General features: G+C 36.5%; 1 protein-coding gene and 1 non-coding gene across 2 annotated transcripts; both read right to left on the minus strand.

The window, feature by feature from the left end:
- Positions 1-280: 280 nt before the first annotated feature.
- On the minus strand, positions 281-13,867 carry TMX1 (thioredoxin related transmembrane protein 1). The gene is made up of 8 exons (XM_054567577.1): positions 13,639-13,867; positions 10,904-11,019; positions 9,600-9,645; positions 7,390-7,518; positions 5,353-5,398; positions 5,149-5,250; positions 4,962-5,028; positions 281-2,047 (listed from the first exon to the last, which is right to left on the minus strand). Exons 1-8 carry the CDS (start codon positions 13,788-13,790, stop codon positions 1,869-1,871), a joined length of 837 nt encoding a protein of 278 aa, XP_054423552.1. The 5' UTR covers positions 13,791-13,867; the 3' UTR covers positions 281-1,868.
- On the minus strand, positions 10,654-10,785 carry LOC129066126 (small nucleolar RNA SNORA70). The gene has a single exon (XR_008528658.1). It is a non-coding gene; the product is annotated as a small nucleolar RNA SNORA70 (small nucleolar RNA).
- Positions 13,868-14,495: the final 628 nt, after the last annotated feature.

Raw genomic sequence — 14,495 nt, forward strand, 5'->3', positions numbered from 1 at the left:
TTCTGAAATATCAAGTCTCTACCTGTTCAGTCTATATTTAATTTGCTGTGTATGTATTTTCTAATTAATTAGAAACTTGAAATTTATAATTTTATGTATACTACAAACTGGAAAACAGAGTTTTGATTAATGAGATCTGTTTTCCTCTATCATTTGCTCAAGTAACAGAAAAAGATGATTACACATTATCAAGTATATAGAGACACAACTATTCAGTTGAACATTGTTAAATACAAACTAAGCATTTCTAAATGTACACCTAGAAATCATACATCTTCCATTTTAGTGGCTTAGAAAAGTTTATTTTGTGCTTAGAATATTTGTCTAAAGCATCACAAAATTACTGCACATCAATACTCTTCAATGGTAGAATACTTAATATCCTAAAGAGGCGGCCTTTAAAGAAAACTGTTGTATATTATGAAACTGTTAAGTCTAACAAACTCACAAAGCAGCAGATAAATCAAACCTCTATGTGGTCAACATGAGAGGGGACATCACAGAAATCTTCTATTACATAATAGACAGGTGATCAGTTTGAATATTTACTGTTTTCACCTGCTTGTAGCCAATACAGTTCTCTATTGCCACCCCACACCGACCCCACTTTTGCTGTAAGGTGCAAACTCTTTAAAAGATTAAAAATATTTTCAATGTCCCATCCTGCTGATTCCCACCTTTATATACCACACAAGAAAGTATTGAATACAAAGTTCTGTCTTCTCAAAGACATAAAAATATTATGATTTTAAAACATCAATCGTACACTTCGTAAAATCACAACTAAGAACCTCCTGGATGAGGACAAATATACACTGAAAACTAGCACTATTAAAGATGTTTTTTCCTGAGTGAAATGCTAACTTTATTTTATATCAGATTAAGCTTCTATCAATTTTTAAAACATAAAATGCGGAGGCTTTTCCACATCACATAAAAATCAAGAAAGTTTACCTTCACATCAAAAATACAAAAAAAGTCCAAGTAAAAGTTCAACAATAATTTAAAATCTGAAACAGGTGGCCAAATTTTTAAATCAGTAGACAGCTCTTCAATTTTAAAGATCCCTCAATAACCTTCCATTTGCAAAAACAAAATAAAATACAACAAAATAAAATACTATTTATTAGAATATGAAAAATATTTCCAGGATATTCTCCAATTTGGAAAATGAAAAATGTATCCCATGGTACGAAAAGTATACTGAATGCAGAAACAAAAATGTAACCAAACTTTATAGGAATCAAGACACCACCATGGACTTATAAAAACTTCCTAAATCAGTAGCATATCCTGTATTATCATGTGTAAAAAAATTGTAATTAAAATAAGGTTAGTTTTTATTAGTTGCATTATCTAAAAATATGAGGAAATTTTGAACTATTATCTCTAAAAGGACCACAGAATTGTCACTGAAATAGTATTTCTTGAGACAATGGGCAAAGTTCCCATTTATGGGAAATATGTTCTTTTTTTTCACACAGTGAAACTGAAGAAAATTTTATTAAACGAGAAATCTTTCTCTAATCTCCTTAAATACCTCAATAATGCAATACTTGGGAAATGTAATTTTTCAACTCAGAAAAATTTTATTATGAAAAAGGTCATTATTAAACAAACACACAAACCTCTTGCTTCACACCAGATTCTTCAAAAATTTAAAGAATTGTTTAAACCACCATACTGTTGTTATATCCTATTTGAAACTTTTTACATAGTGCTCCTTTTATTTTCTGAAAGTAAACCTTTCAATCTAGTGACAACAGACTGACTCCCGCAAGGTACAAGTCACGGATCACTTCAAACCAAAAGAAATGATTAATCTTCTGTTTTTCTCCAAATTATATTAAGATATTTATAAAAATAAACTAGGATTTATCTGTGGCCAATGAGGGACCCACAGAACGTTGTCTTATGGCATTCTGTGGAAAGTCTTTATTTGTTCCTTCTTTACGTTCAGCATCCTCTTCTGAAATATCTTCTTCATCAGCTTCATGTTCCTCCTCCACTTTTTTCAAAGGTTGAGAAGATTCCGGTAATAATTTTTCTTAAAGACAAAGATCACAAAATATTTTTTGTTGATGTATTAGATTTGTGTGAGTATAGTCAAGACATGATTCATATGCCCATAAACTGCTTTGGCATTTATTTATCAATCCAAAAGGAAACAGTTATTTTCAAGACTAAGAGTACTGTATAAATAAAAGTTGTGTTGCAAGATCCATTTTATTTACCAAACTCATTATAATTACCTACCTATTTATGAATTGAAATCAATGAATCAGAATTAATGCTGTGAAAATGAACATTGTAAAAAAAATACACTGCATTAAATATAATTATATTAATTTGCTACTAAATCTTTTAATTAATAAGTATACTGAAACAAATTTCAACACTACCCTTGTTTCAGTTCTCAACTGAACAGCAATCAGACATTAACAGTTGAAAGTTATATTCCTATCTGGTTTTTTTTTCCCCTAGTGGTTTCATAAATGTGCTTCCTCTACTCCACTTGTACTTTTATTAAGGTATAATTACAAACAATAATATGTACAAATCTTAAGTGCATATAGCTCAATGAATTCTCAAGAATGTATACATATACTTTTTATTTTTTTATAAGGCCTGTTGCTAGTTAACTGAAACTTAGAACATACCACATTAAACTGAGATACAGAACACAGAACTGAGCCAATGAACTTCACTCTCCTCAGTGACCCTACACTGCCCCTAGCTCTAGGCACTCCAGGATGGAGGGGGAAAAATACAGGAGTGTAAGTTAGGAAACCATGGGAATAAATTATCACATAGTAAACAAATCTGTTCTTTGTCTGGCATCCCTCTGTGTTTGGTTAATAGCCTCTTCCCTCTACCACATCCCCTGTGGCTGTGGCGAGCACTGCAGTTTCCAGCAGTGGTTCTCCAACAGGGCTGATTCTGCCCCACCAACGAACAGGTGGTAATGTCTGGAGAATTTTTCATTGTCACAACTGGGAGGTGGCACTACTGGTGACCAACCGGATGCTGCTGAACAGCCAACAACATACAAAAGAAGAGACAGTTGTGGGTAGAGAGATGTATTTCCTTCTCACTCTGCAACTGTAAACTATCACCTTCTGCTAAGGACCGGAAAGAGCCAAAAATGGAGCAAGTAAAGGCAAGGAGAATTTGAGCAGGTCAGAAACATAACATCCTAATATTTGAGCCTCAGAATCCAATCAACTTTGCCCTCACATTTCCTTGCTTACATAAATCAATAAATTCCTGTACTCTTTTAAAGTTAGACTGAGGTCTTTCCCTAGCAACTCAAAATCTAAGCCAAACACACATACTGGAGAACAACTCAAATCATTTGGCCTATTATTAAAAGGGGCAATATCACAAAGCATGGATTACTATCAGCTGTGTCACAGATTACTTAAGAGAAGTATTTGTTCGGCTAAGGTTTTGAAGTGAAATAAAATACACATTCACCAACTTTTAAATTGTGTTTTAAGTAATCTGTGCTTATATTTTTTTTTCCTACAGGGCAGAAGCCTTTGGTGAATAAAATGATTCCCTCCCCTATTCATGCCCTTTTTATAGTATCAATGCAATTACCTACAAAATGAAAAGAAAATCTATCAGTTATTCAATCAACTAAATAAACTCTAAATGCAATCTCCACTGACTTCATTTCAGGGGTTTGACCTCAATAAGTCCTACATCATGAAAGGCAGGAGATGGAAACGCCAGGCCAAGAGTCTGATTTAGGTTCTACTCTAAGCTCTCATTTCTTCTATGTGACCTTGGAAAATAGTTCATCTCTCTGAGCCTTAGTTTACTCAGCCACAAAAATAGGAAGAGTACTGCTTTTATGCAGTCCACTTTACAGAGTTGCTGAAAAGCAAACAGGATGACAGAAAGTGAAAGTTCTTTACAAACACCAAATAGGAGGGCTCCCATAAAAATGTAATTTTCAAGACTGAAAATGATTGCTAAGTTATTATATTAAGACAGAGAGCAGTGAATACTTCTAATTATATAAACTCATAGCAGTGTGTCAATACCAATCCTAAATCAACTACAGGAATTGCTTTTCCCAATTTCCTATCAGAAAAACTTAGACTTGGCTGAATAAAAAGAAAAATCTTCACATGTTATCACTACAGCAATGAATGACTTCCAAAGTAGAATATATTTAACTTTTTTGCACTCAAGTACGTTCAAATAGATCTATGAATATCACGGAATTTTCAAATAAGTTGCTATCAGATCAATCTTATTAAATATCTGCAAATTATATGCAATATTAAAATTCTCCACATTATAAAAGCCAAGAAAGTTATGTTCCAAAATCCATGGAGCTGTTATTTTTAAATGAAAAATAACATTTTCCTCCCTGCTTCTGATACAAGCCATCCTCCATATTTAGAAATCTAAGTTGGAAGGGAGGGATTAAGTACAAATTGCCAGTTATAAAAAACAGTCACAGGAATGTAAAGTACAGCACAGGGAATACAGTCAACAATATTGTAATAACTATGTATGATGTCAGATTGAAACTAGACTTATCTGTTAGGCAGCAATTTTCAACCGGTACGCTACAAGAATTTTTAAACATGCTATACCTGACAGAGGGACACTGACCTCTTTTCCTGAGTCTGTGAAATAAAATAACCACAGCCAATACAGAAACAGCTGTCCAGTATAAATGAATCAAAATTGTATCTATTTTTATTTTCAGATTGGCAAAAAAATCTATTTTTTGGTGCGCCACAGAATTTTAGTAATTAGTTTACGTGTACCATGAGATAAAAAGGTTGAAAATTGCTGTCGTAAGGTATATAAATGTCTAACCACTGTGCTGTACACCTGAAACTAAAATATGTCAACTATATTAAAGAAAATAAGTTTAAAAAATGAATAAATAAGTAAAAATAGAATCCAAAAGAAGAGAAAAATAAAAATATACTTACTGGAAGGGTAGGGCTGTGGTCTGCGCCTTTTTGAAGGACAGAGACAATCTGCCACAAATATCATACACTGCAAAAATAAACATAAGAAAGCGAAATGTACAACATATTATAAAACTAGTGCAACTACATAAAATTATCAAGTTTTAAGATATTTTTCTTCCTAGTACTCTGAAAATAAAGTACTTACGAGTCCCAGTAACAGTCCTGAAAGCAGAGTTGCTAAAGCAAAAACTGTGTATGATCCCCATACTGGTAATCCAAGGTCCTCAATAAAATAGTTATGGCAAGTCTAAAATCAAAAGGGAAAAAAAAATAACCTAACAACCTGGCCATTTTAAAGAAGTAATACTGTCACAAATGCTTAAAATAGAAATAAAAGCTTAGCCCATACCCTGATCCACATAGACAGCTGGAAGAGTGCTGACATACTACTCATCCTAAAATAAAAGAGAGATGATTGAAAAAAATGATTAAGATATACAGCTTTGAAGTAGAATATATGTGTACATAGCTATAGCTTCTATTTTTCACTCTGTAATCTCAGCAGGCCAGATTTTACTGGTGGTGTTAATCAAGATTAGTCATAACAACACTAATTTCAAGACTGTAAATAAGACCTGTTAGTCAAAATTAAGTTTCTGAATTGTTCCCATTATGTGGTGTCCTCATAAATAAAACACAATAATTTGTTTTTCCTTTTCCCCTACAGCTTTGACATTAACCTTTCACTTTTCATCTGATGATTTCTCCAAAGAACTGCATAAGAGGTTACAAGCTCTATGGAACCAGGTGAAGTCAGGTAAACTGTAAAGTAAATGGCTTCAAATGAGTACAGAATCCCTCCACAAGCAGAGCCGGAAGGTAGAATTAGGTGCACTTACTGAGCTGATCCTCTCCACCGTGGCATTACCTCGCTTCCATACTAAAATTAAACTCACAATAGCTTTAGTTTGATATAGTTTAATGATATATAAAATAATTACATAGGAAACAAATGCTAAGTCATCATATAAGTAAAAATAATTATTTTCACATCATTAAATCCAAGTAGTTTAGATGGAGTTAGAAAAAGGCATGCTCCAAAAATAAGAAGGGTTTGTTGGTTCCCAACTGTTTTCTCTCTATCAAAAGCATTGCCAACAACACATAAACCTGTCCACACAAGCCAAAGTTCCTGTATGCAGGATGGGCAATCCAACTGCCCATCACCGGGTGAGTGAATCTGCCGAGCTGACTCTGGGAGTGCCCCTTATTCAGTCCACCAATAAAAAAGGTACAGACTGCTGCCCCGAGGATTCAACAGACACTAGAAGCAAACCCCTTCTTCTACCAAAAGGCTAAGGAGATTCATTTTTGAGATTTCAAAAAACAAAAATCAGTTACATTTTCAGTCCAACACAGAAAGGTACTTTAATCATGTTGCTTTTGTTTAAAATGCAAAATGGGAAGAGGAACAAGGAATTGAAACATAAAAAGTACCATGTAGCCACACTATAGCCTGAACTAATAATTAACCTCTATCATGAACAATAGGTGCCTTAATTGGGCTGACACAGTGGTTCAGTGGAGAAATTCTGACAGCTAAAGGACGAATCAATTCAGACTTTCACAAAGGAGAGGTGTAAAGGAAAGGTGGAAAAGATGAACTTCTATTTCAAAATAATGCTTAGAGCCAACCATTCCTCTACTCCCAGAATCCAGAGCATTTTTTTATCTCTTATACCAGTGGTGTCCCAATGCCCGCCATACTCCCAACAGCAAGTGTGGTTGAGCGAACAGGAAGAGAGAGCTTAGCCCCATCAGGCTAAGTCCATGGTGACCTCAGTAAAACTCGATACTCCTGAAAGTCACTCAAATGACCCATGACATATTACACCCCAACATCTAGCAGGAAATATGCATACTATCTCCAATCCTTACTGCTCCATAGCAAGCTGCTGCCCCCTAGTTATCTGTAAAGCTCCATGGTTAGTCATGCCATTAGGATTATTAGGGTCATTGTTCATTCCCTCTATTCAAACAAAGTTATCAGACTGCTGGAATAATCCAATCACATTAAATAAAAACCTAAAATCTAAAGGTAGAACAAATAGGTACATGTTTGATGTTTCTTATTCAAATATTAAGCTCAAATGATAGCTTTATCCATTACTTTGCTCACATTTAGGGGGATCATTTAGCTTCTGATGATACAAAAGACCTTAACTACAGAGTTAAAATATTCCTGAAAAGGATTTCAACTTAATTCTACAAAATGTCTCCTAGCTTAATAAGGATCAAAGTATCTGTTTAACCTAGAAGAGTCAAATCAAAAATATCACAATAAATCTGAATATATTTTAAGAACCCAAAAATGCTTTATTTACATGAAATATAATGATCTGTTCCAATTAAAACTGAAATAAGAGAAAAGCCCCTCTATACTTACAGAATAGAACCTGGACCAAACCATGATGAAACAGGTTCAATACTCTTCCACTCTCTGTCGCTTACAAAATTTATGAAGTCCTTCTTAGTCCTTGGGCCCTGATAGCGCCTAAATTCACCATCTTTACAACTAAAGAGGATCAGAATTTAAACATTACTCAGCACCAAATAAACTTTGTATTTGTTTTGCTATTTCTTTAATCTCATTTTACTATAACCCTAATATTCAAAATCATTAGCAAAGCACAAGTAGCAAATTACATTAATTATCAATTCATGACAGCCCCAAATTGGATCAATGAGCTTGTATTTTTATACACTCTTAAGCCTTATGACTGTTATTGTTATTCTGCCAAATAATAAAACTATGAAACGTAAGTCATTATATGTCAATTATATCTCAATATAATGAGGGGGGGACAGACACAAAGTAGATAAATCTCAGAAAATCACTTTTAAGCCTTACATGTAATACACATTTTACATGAAAGGTTGTCAGAAGAGGGATAGTTATTGTCAGTTACTGTTAAATTGTTTAAGGCAATTTTCTGATATTTCCAGTCATAAGCACATCATCTCAGCCATCATTAAATCACTAGAGGGATCAAGTAAAGCATTTCCCTTCGTCCCATTTCAGTGAGTCTACTTTACGGTCTGCTGTGCGTTCTTCCTGACATCCGCCTTGCCCTTCCCATCCCCACTGTATGGAGTTCTCTTGTGGTGTGATAAATGCTCTCCCCGCTCCCACATCTTCAACCATTCCCAAACTACCTTAAAGAATACTGCCAGTCTAATCCTACTTAATTAACACTTCTATTTTTATCAGTTAAATGCAACAATTTTCAATAGTTCCCAACTACCTACAGTAGGGGTAAAGGCTCCTTTATCCATCTAGAGCCAAAGACCACAAGTAAGCCAAAAAACAAAGATTTGTGGGGAAAAATGGCATTTGAGCTGTTTTAGAACAGGTAGGATTTCAAAAGTCAGAATTTAAGAGAATGGACAGGATAAACAACAGGACTAAAAGAAAATGGGCAAGAAATTCCAGATAAGTTCAGGGGGTGTTGAGAAGTGAAAAGAAAAGGAGGAGTTTGATTATAGCCACCTAAGGGGCCAGCAGAGAAAAGTACTGATTGAAAAGGAAGAGAAGCACTTATAGAGACAGAGAACAGATATTTAAATAGACACAAAGGGAGCAGGGGAGAGTAAAAAAGGTACAGGGAAACATATAAACACGAAAAATAAACACAACAAAGAAAACATATCTTTATGTCTAAACATAGACGTAAAGAATTGCCAACTTGTTTGCATAACTAAATGAGAAGAGCTCAATTAATACGTCCTGGCATTCAACCCACCAGCTAGATGGGCCTTCAGGTAGAGAGCAGGTACAGATTTGAAATTTCCTAACTTCACTTTGAAGATAAAGTCAAGACCTAGCTGGTGTGGCTCAGTGGACTGAGCACCGGCCTGTGAAACCAAAAGGTTGCCAGTTTGATTCCCATTGTAGGGCACATGCCTGGGTTACAGGTCAGGCCCTCAGCAGGGAACATGTGAAATGTAACCACACATTGATGTTTCTCTCCCTCTTTTTGTCTCCCCCTCTCTAAAAATAAATAAATAAAACCTTGAAATAACTAAATAAAGTAAAACTAAAAAACCTGATACTGAAGACTATATAATCTTGTTCATTTTGACTTAACACCCAACCATTTCACCTAGTACTGTCCCCAAGGTTGAGATACAGCACTTTCTTAGCTAATTTTGAACATACCATGTGCCTATTTATGACTATTTATGAGACTGAACTCAGGATAGAATGCTTACTCTGGGCTTTTGAAGTCTACCCCCAAGGTTGCATTTAAACTCCATAATCTCCACAAACTGCTCCAACTCAGATTTTTCTCATACGAATCTTCCTACAGGACTCACCACAACACTGGCTCAAAAAAATTTACTATGCCAAAGAGTAGCAAATCATTTCACGTGAACATCACCTTCAAAAACAATTACAAATCTTTGAATCAGGGACTGTTTCATACATCATTCATCTATCTTAAAGGCACCTAGGACAGCACTAGTAGTTAATAAACCTTCTAATACACTTAATGAATATAATGCTCTTTAAACATAATCCAGGCCAGAAGCCTACTATTCTGATTATATTATGATTCATCCTCTTTCATAACCACCAAATCTTCAAATACTTACTGATAAATAGTGGGAAGAGCAGTTATGATAAATCGTCCACTCAGTCCTGCAAATGATAAAGATTAGAAATAAATACAAGAAAGAATACACAGCAGGTTTTATATGGGCCAATCACTTACTACTTAAAAGTTGATTCTGATTAAAATATTAATAGGGAAAAAATATTAAATTATACCAAAAATAGTTGAGCGTTGTAACATAAACAATGAAACCTATTTACTTAAAGCAACTTAAAAAAAAAAACCTACCACACATTACCTCAATTAAAAAGTGAATTTATACATAAACACTTGATCAATTATACAGCTGTTTGATAAGACTACATGGGACAGCCAACAGCAGTCTACATTATAAAGGTCTAAAATCAAATCAAATTGCATTTGACATTCAGAAAACAAAGGCTGAGTTTAAGATGTTGTTAAAAATGGAACACATCATGAATCATAAGATGGGCAATAAGAATAATAGCTAACGTTATTAATCAAGTTTTAACCTAACAGGATTCATCTCTACCTCAGTTTCCTTATCTATAAAAATTTTTATTACAATTACATAATAAATGTAAAACATTTGTAGAACCTATAATTGGCAAGTGCTCAATATTAGCTATTATTACCATTTGGAATCAAGCAGTCAAGAACCTAAGTACATTGTGTGCAAGAACAGGTGAGACGAGGTTGGACTAAGAAAGGAGCATGCTTGAGGGCAGGACCTACCGCTTGACCAGGGGGCCAAGTCAGGAGTGTACTTGACCCCATAACCATGCAGGCTTTGTAATTAAGAGCCCATGTCCTCAAATCACAAGTATTAAATTTGGAACCCAATTACAGAGATTCATGCAACTTGTCAAGGAATACGACGACTCTGTAAAGAACCTCAATCACATGTTCCATATCCTGAAGCTTAATATGGATGCAACTGGTGGCTTTGGTCACTGTCCACCTGGACGAGTGTTCTAGGACTTCTTAAAGGCATCTTACACACCAGTCTGTGGCCTGGGATACACAGCAAAAAAGGATCAGAGGCAGTTATATGAGGAAGTATGGCTGGAAAAAAACAACTCCCAGGTCCCTCATACTAACACATAAAGGATGAGCTGCATACACAAACAAGGAATCTGCTTTCTGAAGCCACTGCACACTGAGCCTCCATTGGGGAAGTAGTGAGTTGACTTAACTAACTGCAGACAGTCATGTTTTCAAAACCTAATGAAAGGGAGAGTTAAGACCATGCAATGTGGAAAACAAGATAAACTTATCAACCAAATATGCAAAGAAACAAAGCTATCCATAGACTTACAGTACCTGGCTGCTCTGTAACATCTACTTTTGCAACATTAACCTCAAGATCTTCTCCCCATTCGGCAAAACTTTCCCACTCTGGCTGAAGATTCTGACAAGCAGGACACCATGGTGCATAACTGAGAAATACAGTCAAAAAAAAAAAGTTAAGCACTCAAATACAACCATATTGGAATAAAAATTCTAAAATGTATAATTTGTGAAGAATATTTTATACCAAAAACAAGATAGCATGCCCAGGCTAGCATGGCTCAGTGGATTGAGTGCTGGCCTGCAAACCAAAGGTTTGCTGGTTTGCTTTCCAGTCAGGGCACATGCCTGGGTTGAGAGCCAGGTCCTCAGTACGGGGCACATGAGAGGCAACCACACATTAATGTTTCTCTCCCTTTCTCCCTCCCTTCCCCTCTCTTAAATAAAATTAAAAAAACAAACAAGATAGCAGAGTGGTTAATTTTGTGAAAAAAAGTTTTAAATGTGAGCCTAACACTCTGGCAATCAAGAACTTTGATTTGATGATGCTAATCACATAAAAGTAATTCTGAGAATAAGACACAAGGACTTTTTCACACAAACAGCTGTTAAAAAAAAATCCTTCATATTTTTCTATGAAAATGTGGCCACCAGAAAGCTCAAAGCTAACTTTGGAGTTCACCAGTTTTAATAAATTTACACTGCAGAAGTCACAAATGCCAATATAAGAAAAATAGGAAGCACCCACGGCTGTAGTGAATAAGGAAGCTTGCACTACATCTTAAGCAGGAAACCACCGCTCAGGACGACTGCCACAAGGGATTGCTGGCCCAGTATGGCAGGCTTTTCTTATATACAAAACTGTTACATTTTAATAAAACTTGTTTTATTAAAAACAAGACCCCTAAAAATAATAGGCATTGTGGAACAAGACTAGTACCATACATAAAACTGGAAGTTCCTAATAATAAATTGTATTCTATGAAAATACCTCTGTAACAAAACGTCTCATCAGGATGGATTTAATATAGATAACTGACTTGTAGTGACTAGTATTAGGACTACTAACTAGATCCCTTTACCAGGTTCCTTTTTTGTTTTTTAAGTGCTTTTTAAAGATTCAGCCTCAAAATCAGTAACTATGGAGGAAAAAAAAAACTACTATCATATATACTAATTTCACACAGATGCTCTAATTCAAATCACCTATACTTCACTTTTGACTATTTATATAATTTGATCAAAATGAGTTTTTAAAAATTTCCTTGAGTAATGCTTGACTGTATTTTCCATATAAATTCATAATCACTTGCTTAACACATTATTTATGAAACAATATTTTATGGGCACAATCTAAAGTTCCTCCTGACAATAAAAACTAAATGCTGTCACTTGTTATATTTCCTCTCACCTCCAACTTCCAATGGTGCCTGAAAAATTCATTTCATTGAGTTACAGATTATACACACACTAAAAACATTTTCTCATATCTTACCCTCTATGTTCTATGCCTTTTTTGATTTTACGACTCAAGAGTTACAGATTTGGCCTTCTGGGCTTTCCCTTAATGGTGTTCACTTTCACCTGCCTCCTAAACTGGCAACACAACAATACAGGAAAACACTTGTTAAAGAAGGAGGGTGGTTTACCAGCTATCACTGCATGCCTGCTCTGTTAGGCTCTAGAAACTGAAAGCAGTATAGCAATATCTAGACAGGTTAAGTAGGTTTCTCATCTGTAATATGCAGGAAATAATCCCTATCTTACAGAATTTTGAGAGAATTAATTATAGTGATGTGTAAAGTGCTTAGCTGTATCTAGTACACAGTTAACACTAAATAACGGTGTTGTTATTAACTAACATAACTAATACCACCAGTATCAATAATACTGCCACCACTACCACCAATTTGGAACCCAAAACTTCGGCAGGCAGACTGTTTATCTTCTGCCAATGCAAAAGGCACCTTATTGTAACAGAACCACTGCAGACACGATTTTCTTTGAACAGTGTACAATTACATTCACATATCTTCTAATGCAGTACCATTTGTACAGCATTAAGACTCACAACCCAGGACATTCAGTATCTTACAACACACGCAAAGAAAAAAAGAGAGGTATTATAAAGAGAAAAGCAATAAAAGAAAAAATGATAAAGGGAATTAAGATTTTAAAATAACCAAACCTCAATTAACTTGACATGTAAAATAAAAATATACCTAGCCCATAAAATAAAATTTACGAGTCCCAAATTCCAACACTATAAATGGACTACCTTTTAAATATAATTAGAAAAAAGAAGAGAGGTTCTGCTCTCCTCTTTTGTAAAATTTGGTGAAAATGAGTCCGTTTGTGAAACATCATTCTAAAATAAATAACTGTATAGGAACTAGTCACCCCAACCACTCCACACCCAAAGCCATGAATTAAAGTTGAGAGAATCGGAACGCAATCTCGTAGGCACACCAGAGCCTTAGACACGAAAGTGGGATGCAGTTTTAGGAGAAACTTAATGTTCTCTGGTGAAAAACGAGGACGGGGAGGGACCAAGCCGGCGGCTGGTCCGCAGAGCAGTTTGGAGACCTGGAGGCGGCGGAGGCGCGAGCTCCGCAGTCCGCAGTGGCAGTCCGCAGTGGCAGTCCCCACAAACTCGGGCCCCGGAGGAGGGGCAGGGGAGGGGTGAAGTCGGGCGTGTAGACTCGGACCTAGGAACGCGGCCTGCCCGGCCCACCAAGGGGACCCCGACACAACCGCCCCGAGCTCACAATTCTATCATCCACTCTCCTTCCAGCAACTCTCTCCAGTTCTCGTCCGTGACGACGCGCACGTCGCTCCGCCGTCCGTGGGTCCAGGGAGCCCCCCAGAGCAATAGCAACAGCACTTCCACGGGAACTACAAGACTCCCGGGGGTCGCCATATCGGCCGCTCGCCCACCCCACAGCAAGCGCGGGGGCCCCCCCACCTCCGAGGACCAGCCCCTCACTTCCGCCCTCGCGGGATGATCTGCTCATGCGCAAGACCGCGCGGCAGGACGCGCGCGCGCGCCTCGAGAACTCTGAAAGCGCCTAAAGAGACTGCTCCAGTAGGTTGAGTACGGAGGGTAGCGCGACTATGCCTAGTGCGCATGACAGAAAAGCGGTCCCTTCCCAGTGCCTGTTGTGCCTCGGTATTACTGGGAAGAAACACTGCGGTCCCGGGGCGCGGTGTAGAAAGCGGGCGGGGCTTCGGAAAGAAAGGCTTTCAAAGTCTGCCTCTGCATTTGGCGCCAAGTGGTCGACATTTTATACTTAACTCTAGCTAATTGGTAAATTCACCGCAGTTTCCAATTAAATGCCCTTCGGAGTTTTCATTTGTTTTCTTGGAAACTTTTGTAGAAAAGCTGACGGATGTTTATATGAGTCAGAATGTTGGTTTACTTCTGGAGGATTATAGACTGGAAAAGTGCACCCGGGAACTTTATGAGCCACCCTTTATATTCTGTGTCTTGGTCTGAACGGTAGTTTACAAGGGCATACACAAACGTAAAAAGCCATCGAGCTGTAAATGTTAAGACGAGTGCACTTTATGCACGTTAGGGAGTATGTTATCTCTCAATTTTTTTTTAATACATAAATGCTAGATC

This window comes from Pteronotus mesoamericanus, unplaced genomic scaffold, assembly GCF_021234165.1.
Source record: "Pteronotus mesoamericanus isolate MK-2021 breed Mesoamerican mustached bat unplaced genomic scaffold, CSHL_Meso_final contig_182, whole genome shotgun sequence".
NCBI classification, from domain to species: Eukaryota; Metazoa; Chordata; class Mammalia; order Chiroptera; family Mormoopidae; genus Pteronotus; species Pteronotus mesoamericanus.

Excerpts from the sequence above, each read along its gene's own strand:
- TMX1 (XM_054567577.1), bottom strand. The coding sequence starts at position 13,790 with ATGGCGACCCCCGGGAGTCTTGTAGTTCCCGTGGAAGTGCTGTTGCTA. Across the intron at positions 9,646-10,903 it reads AGATGTTACAGAGCAGCCAG|GACTGAGTGGACGATTTATC; the intron begins GTACTGTAAGTC and ends TATCATTTGCAG. Across the intron at positions 5,399-7,389 it reads TTTGGTCCAGGTTCTATTCT|GATGAGTAGTATGTCAGCAC; the intron begins GTAAGTATAGAG and ends CTTTTATTTTAG.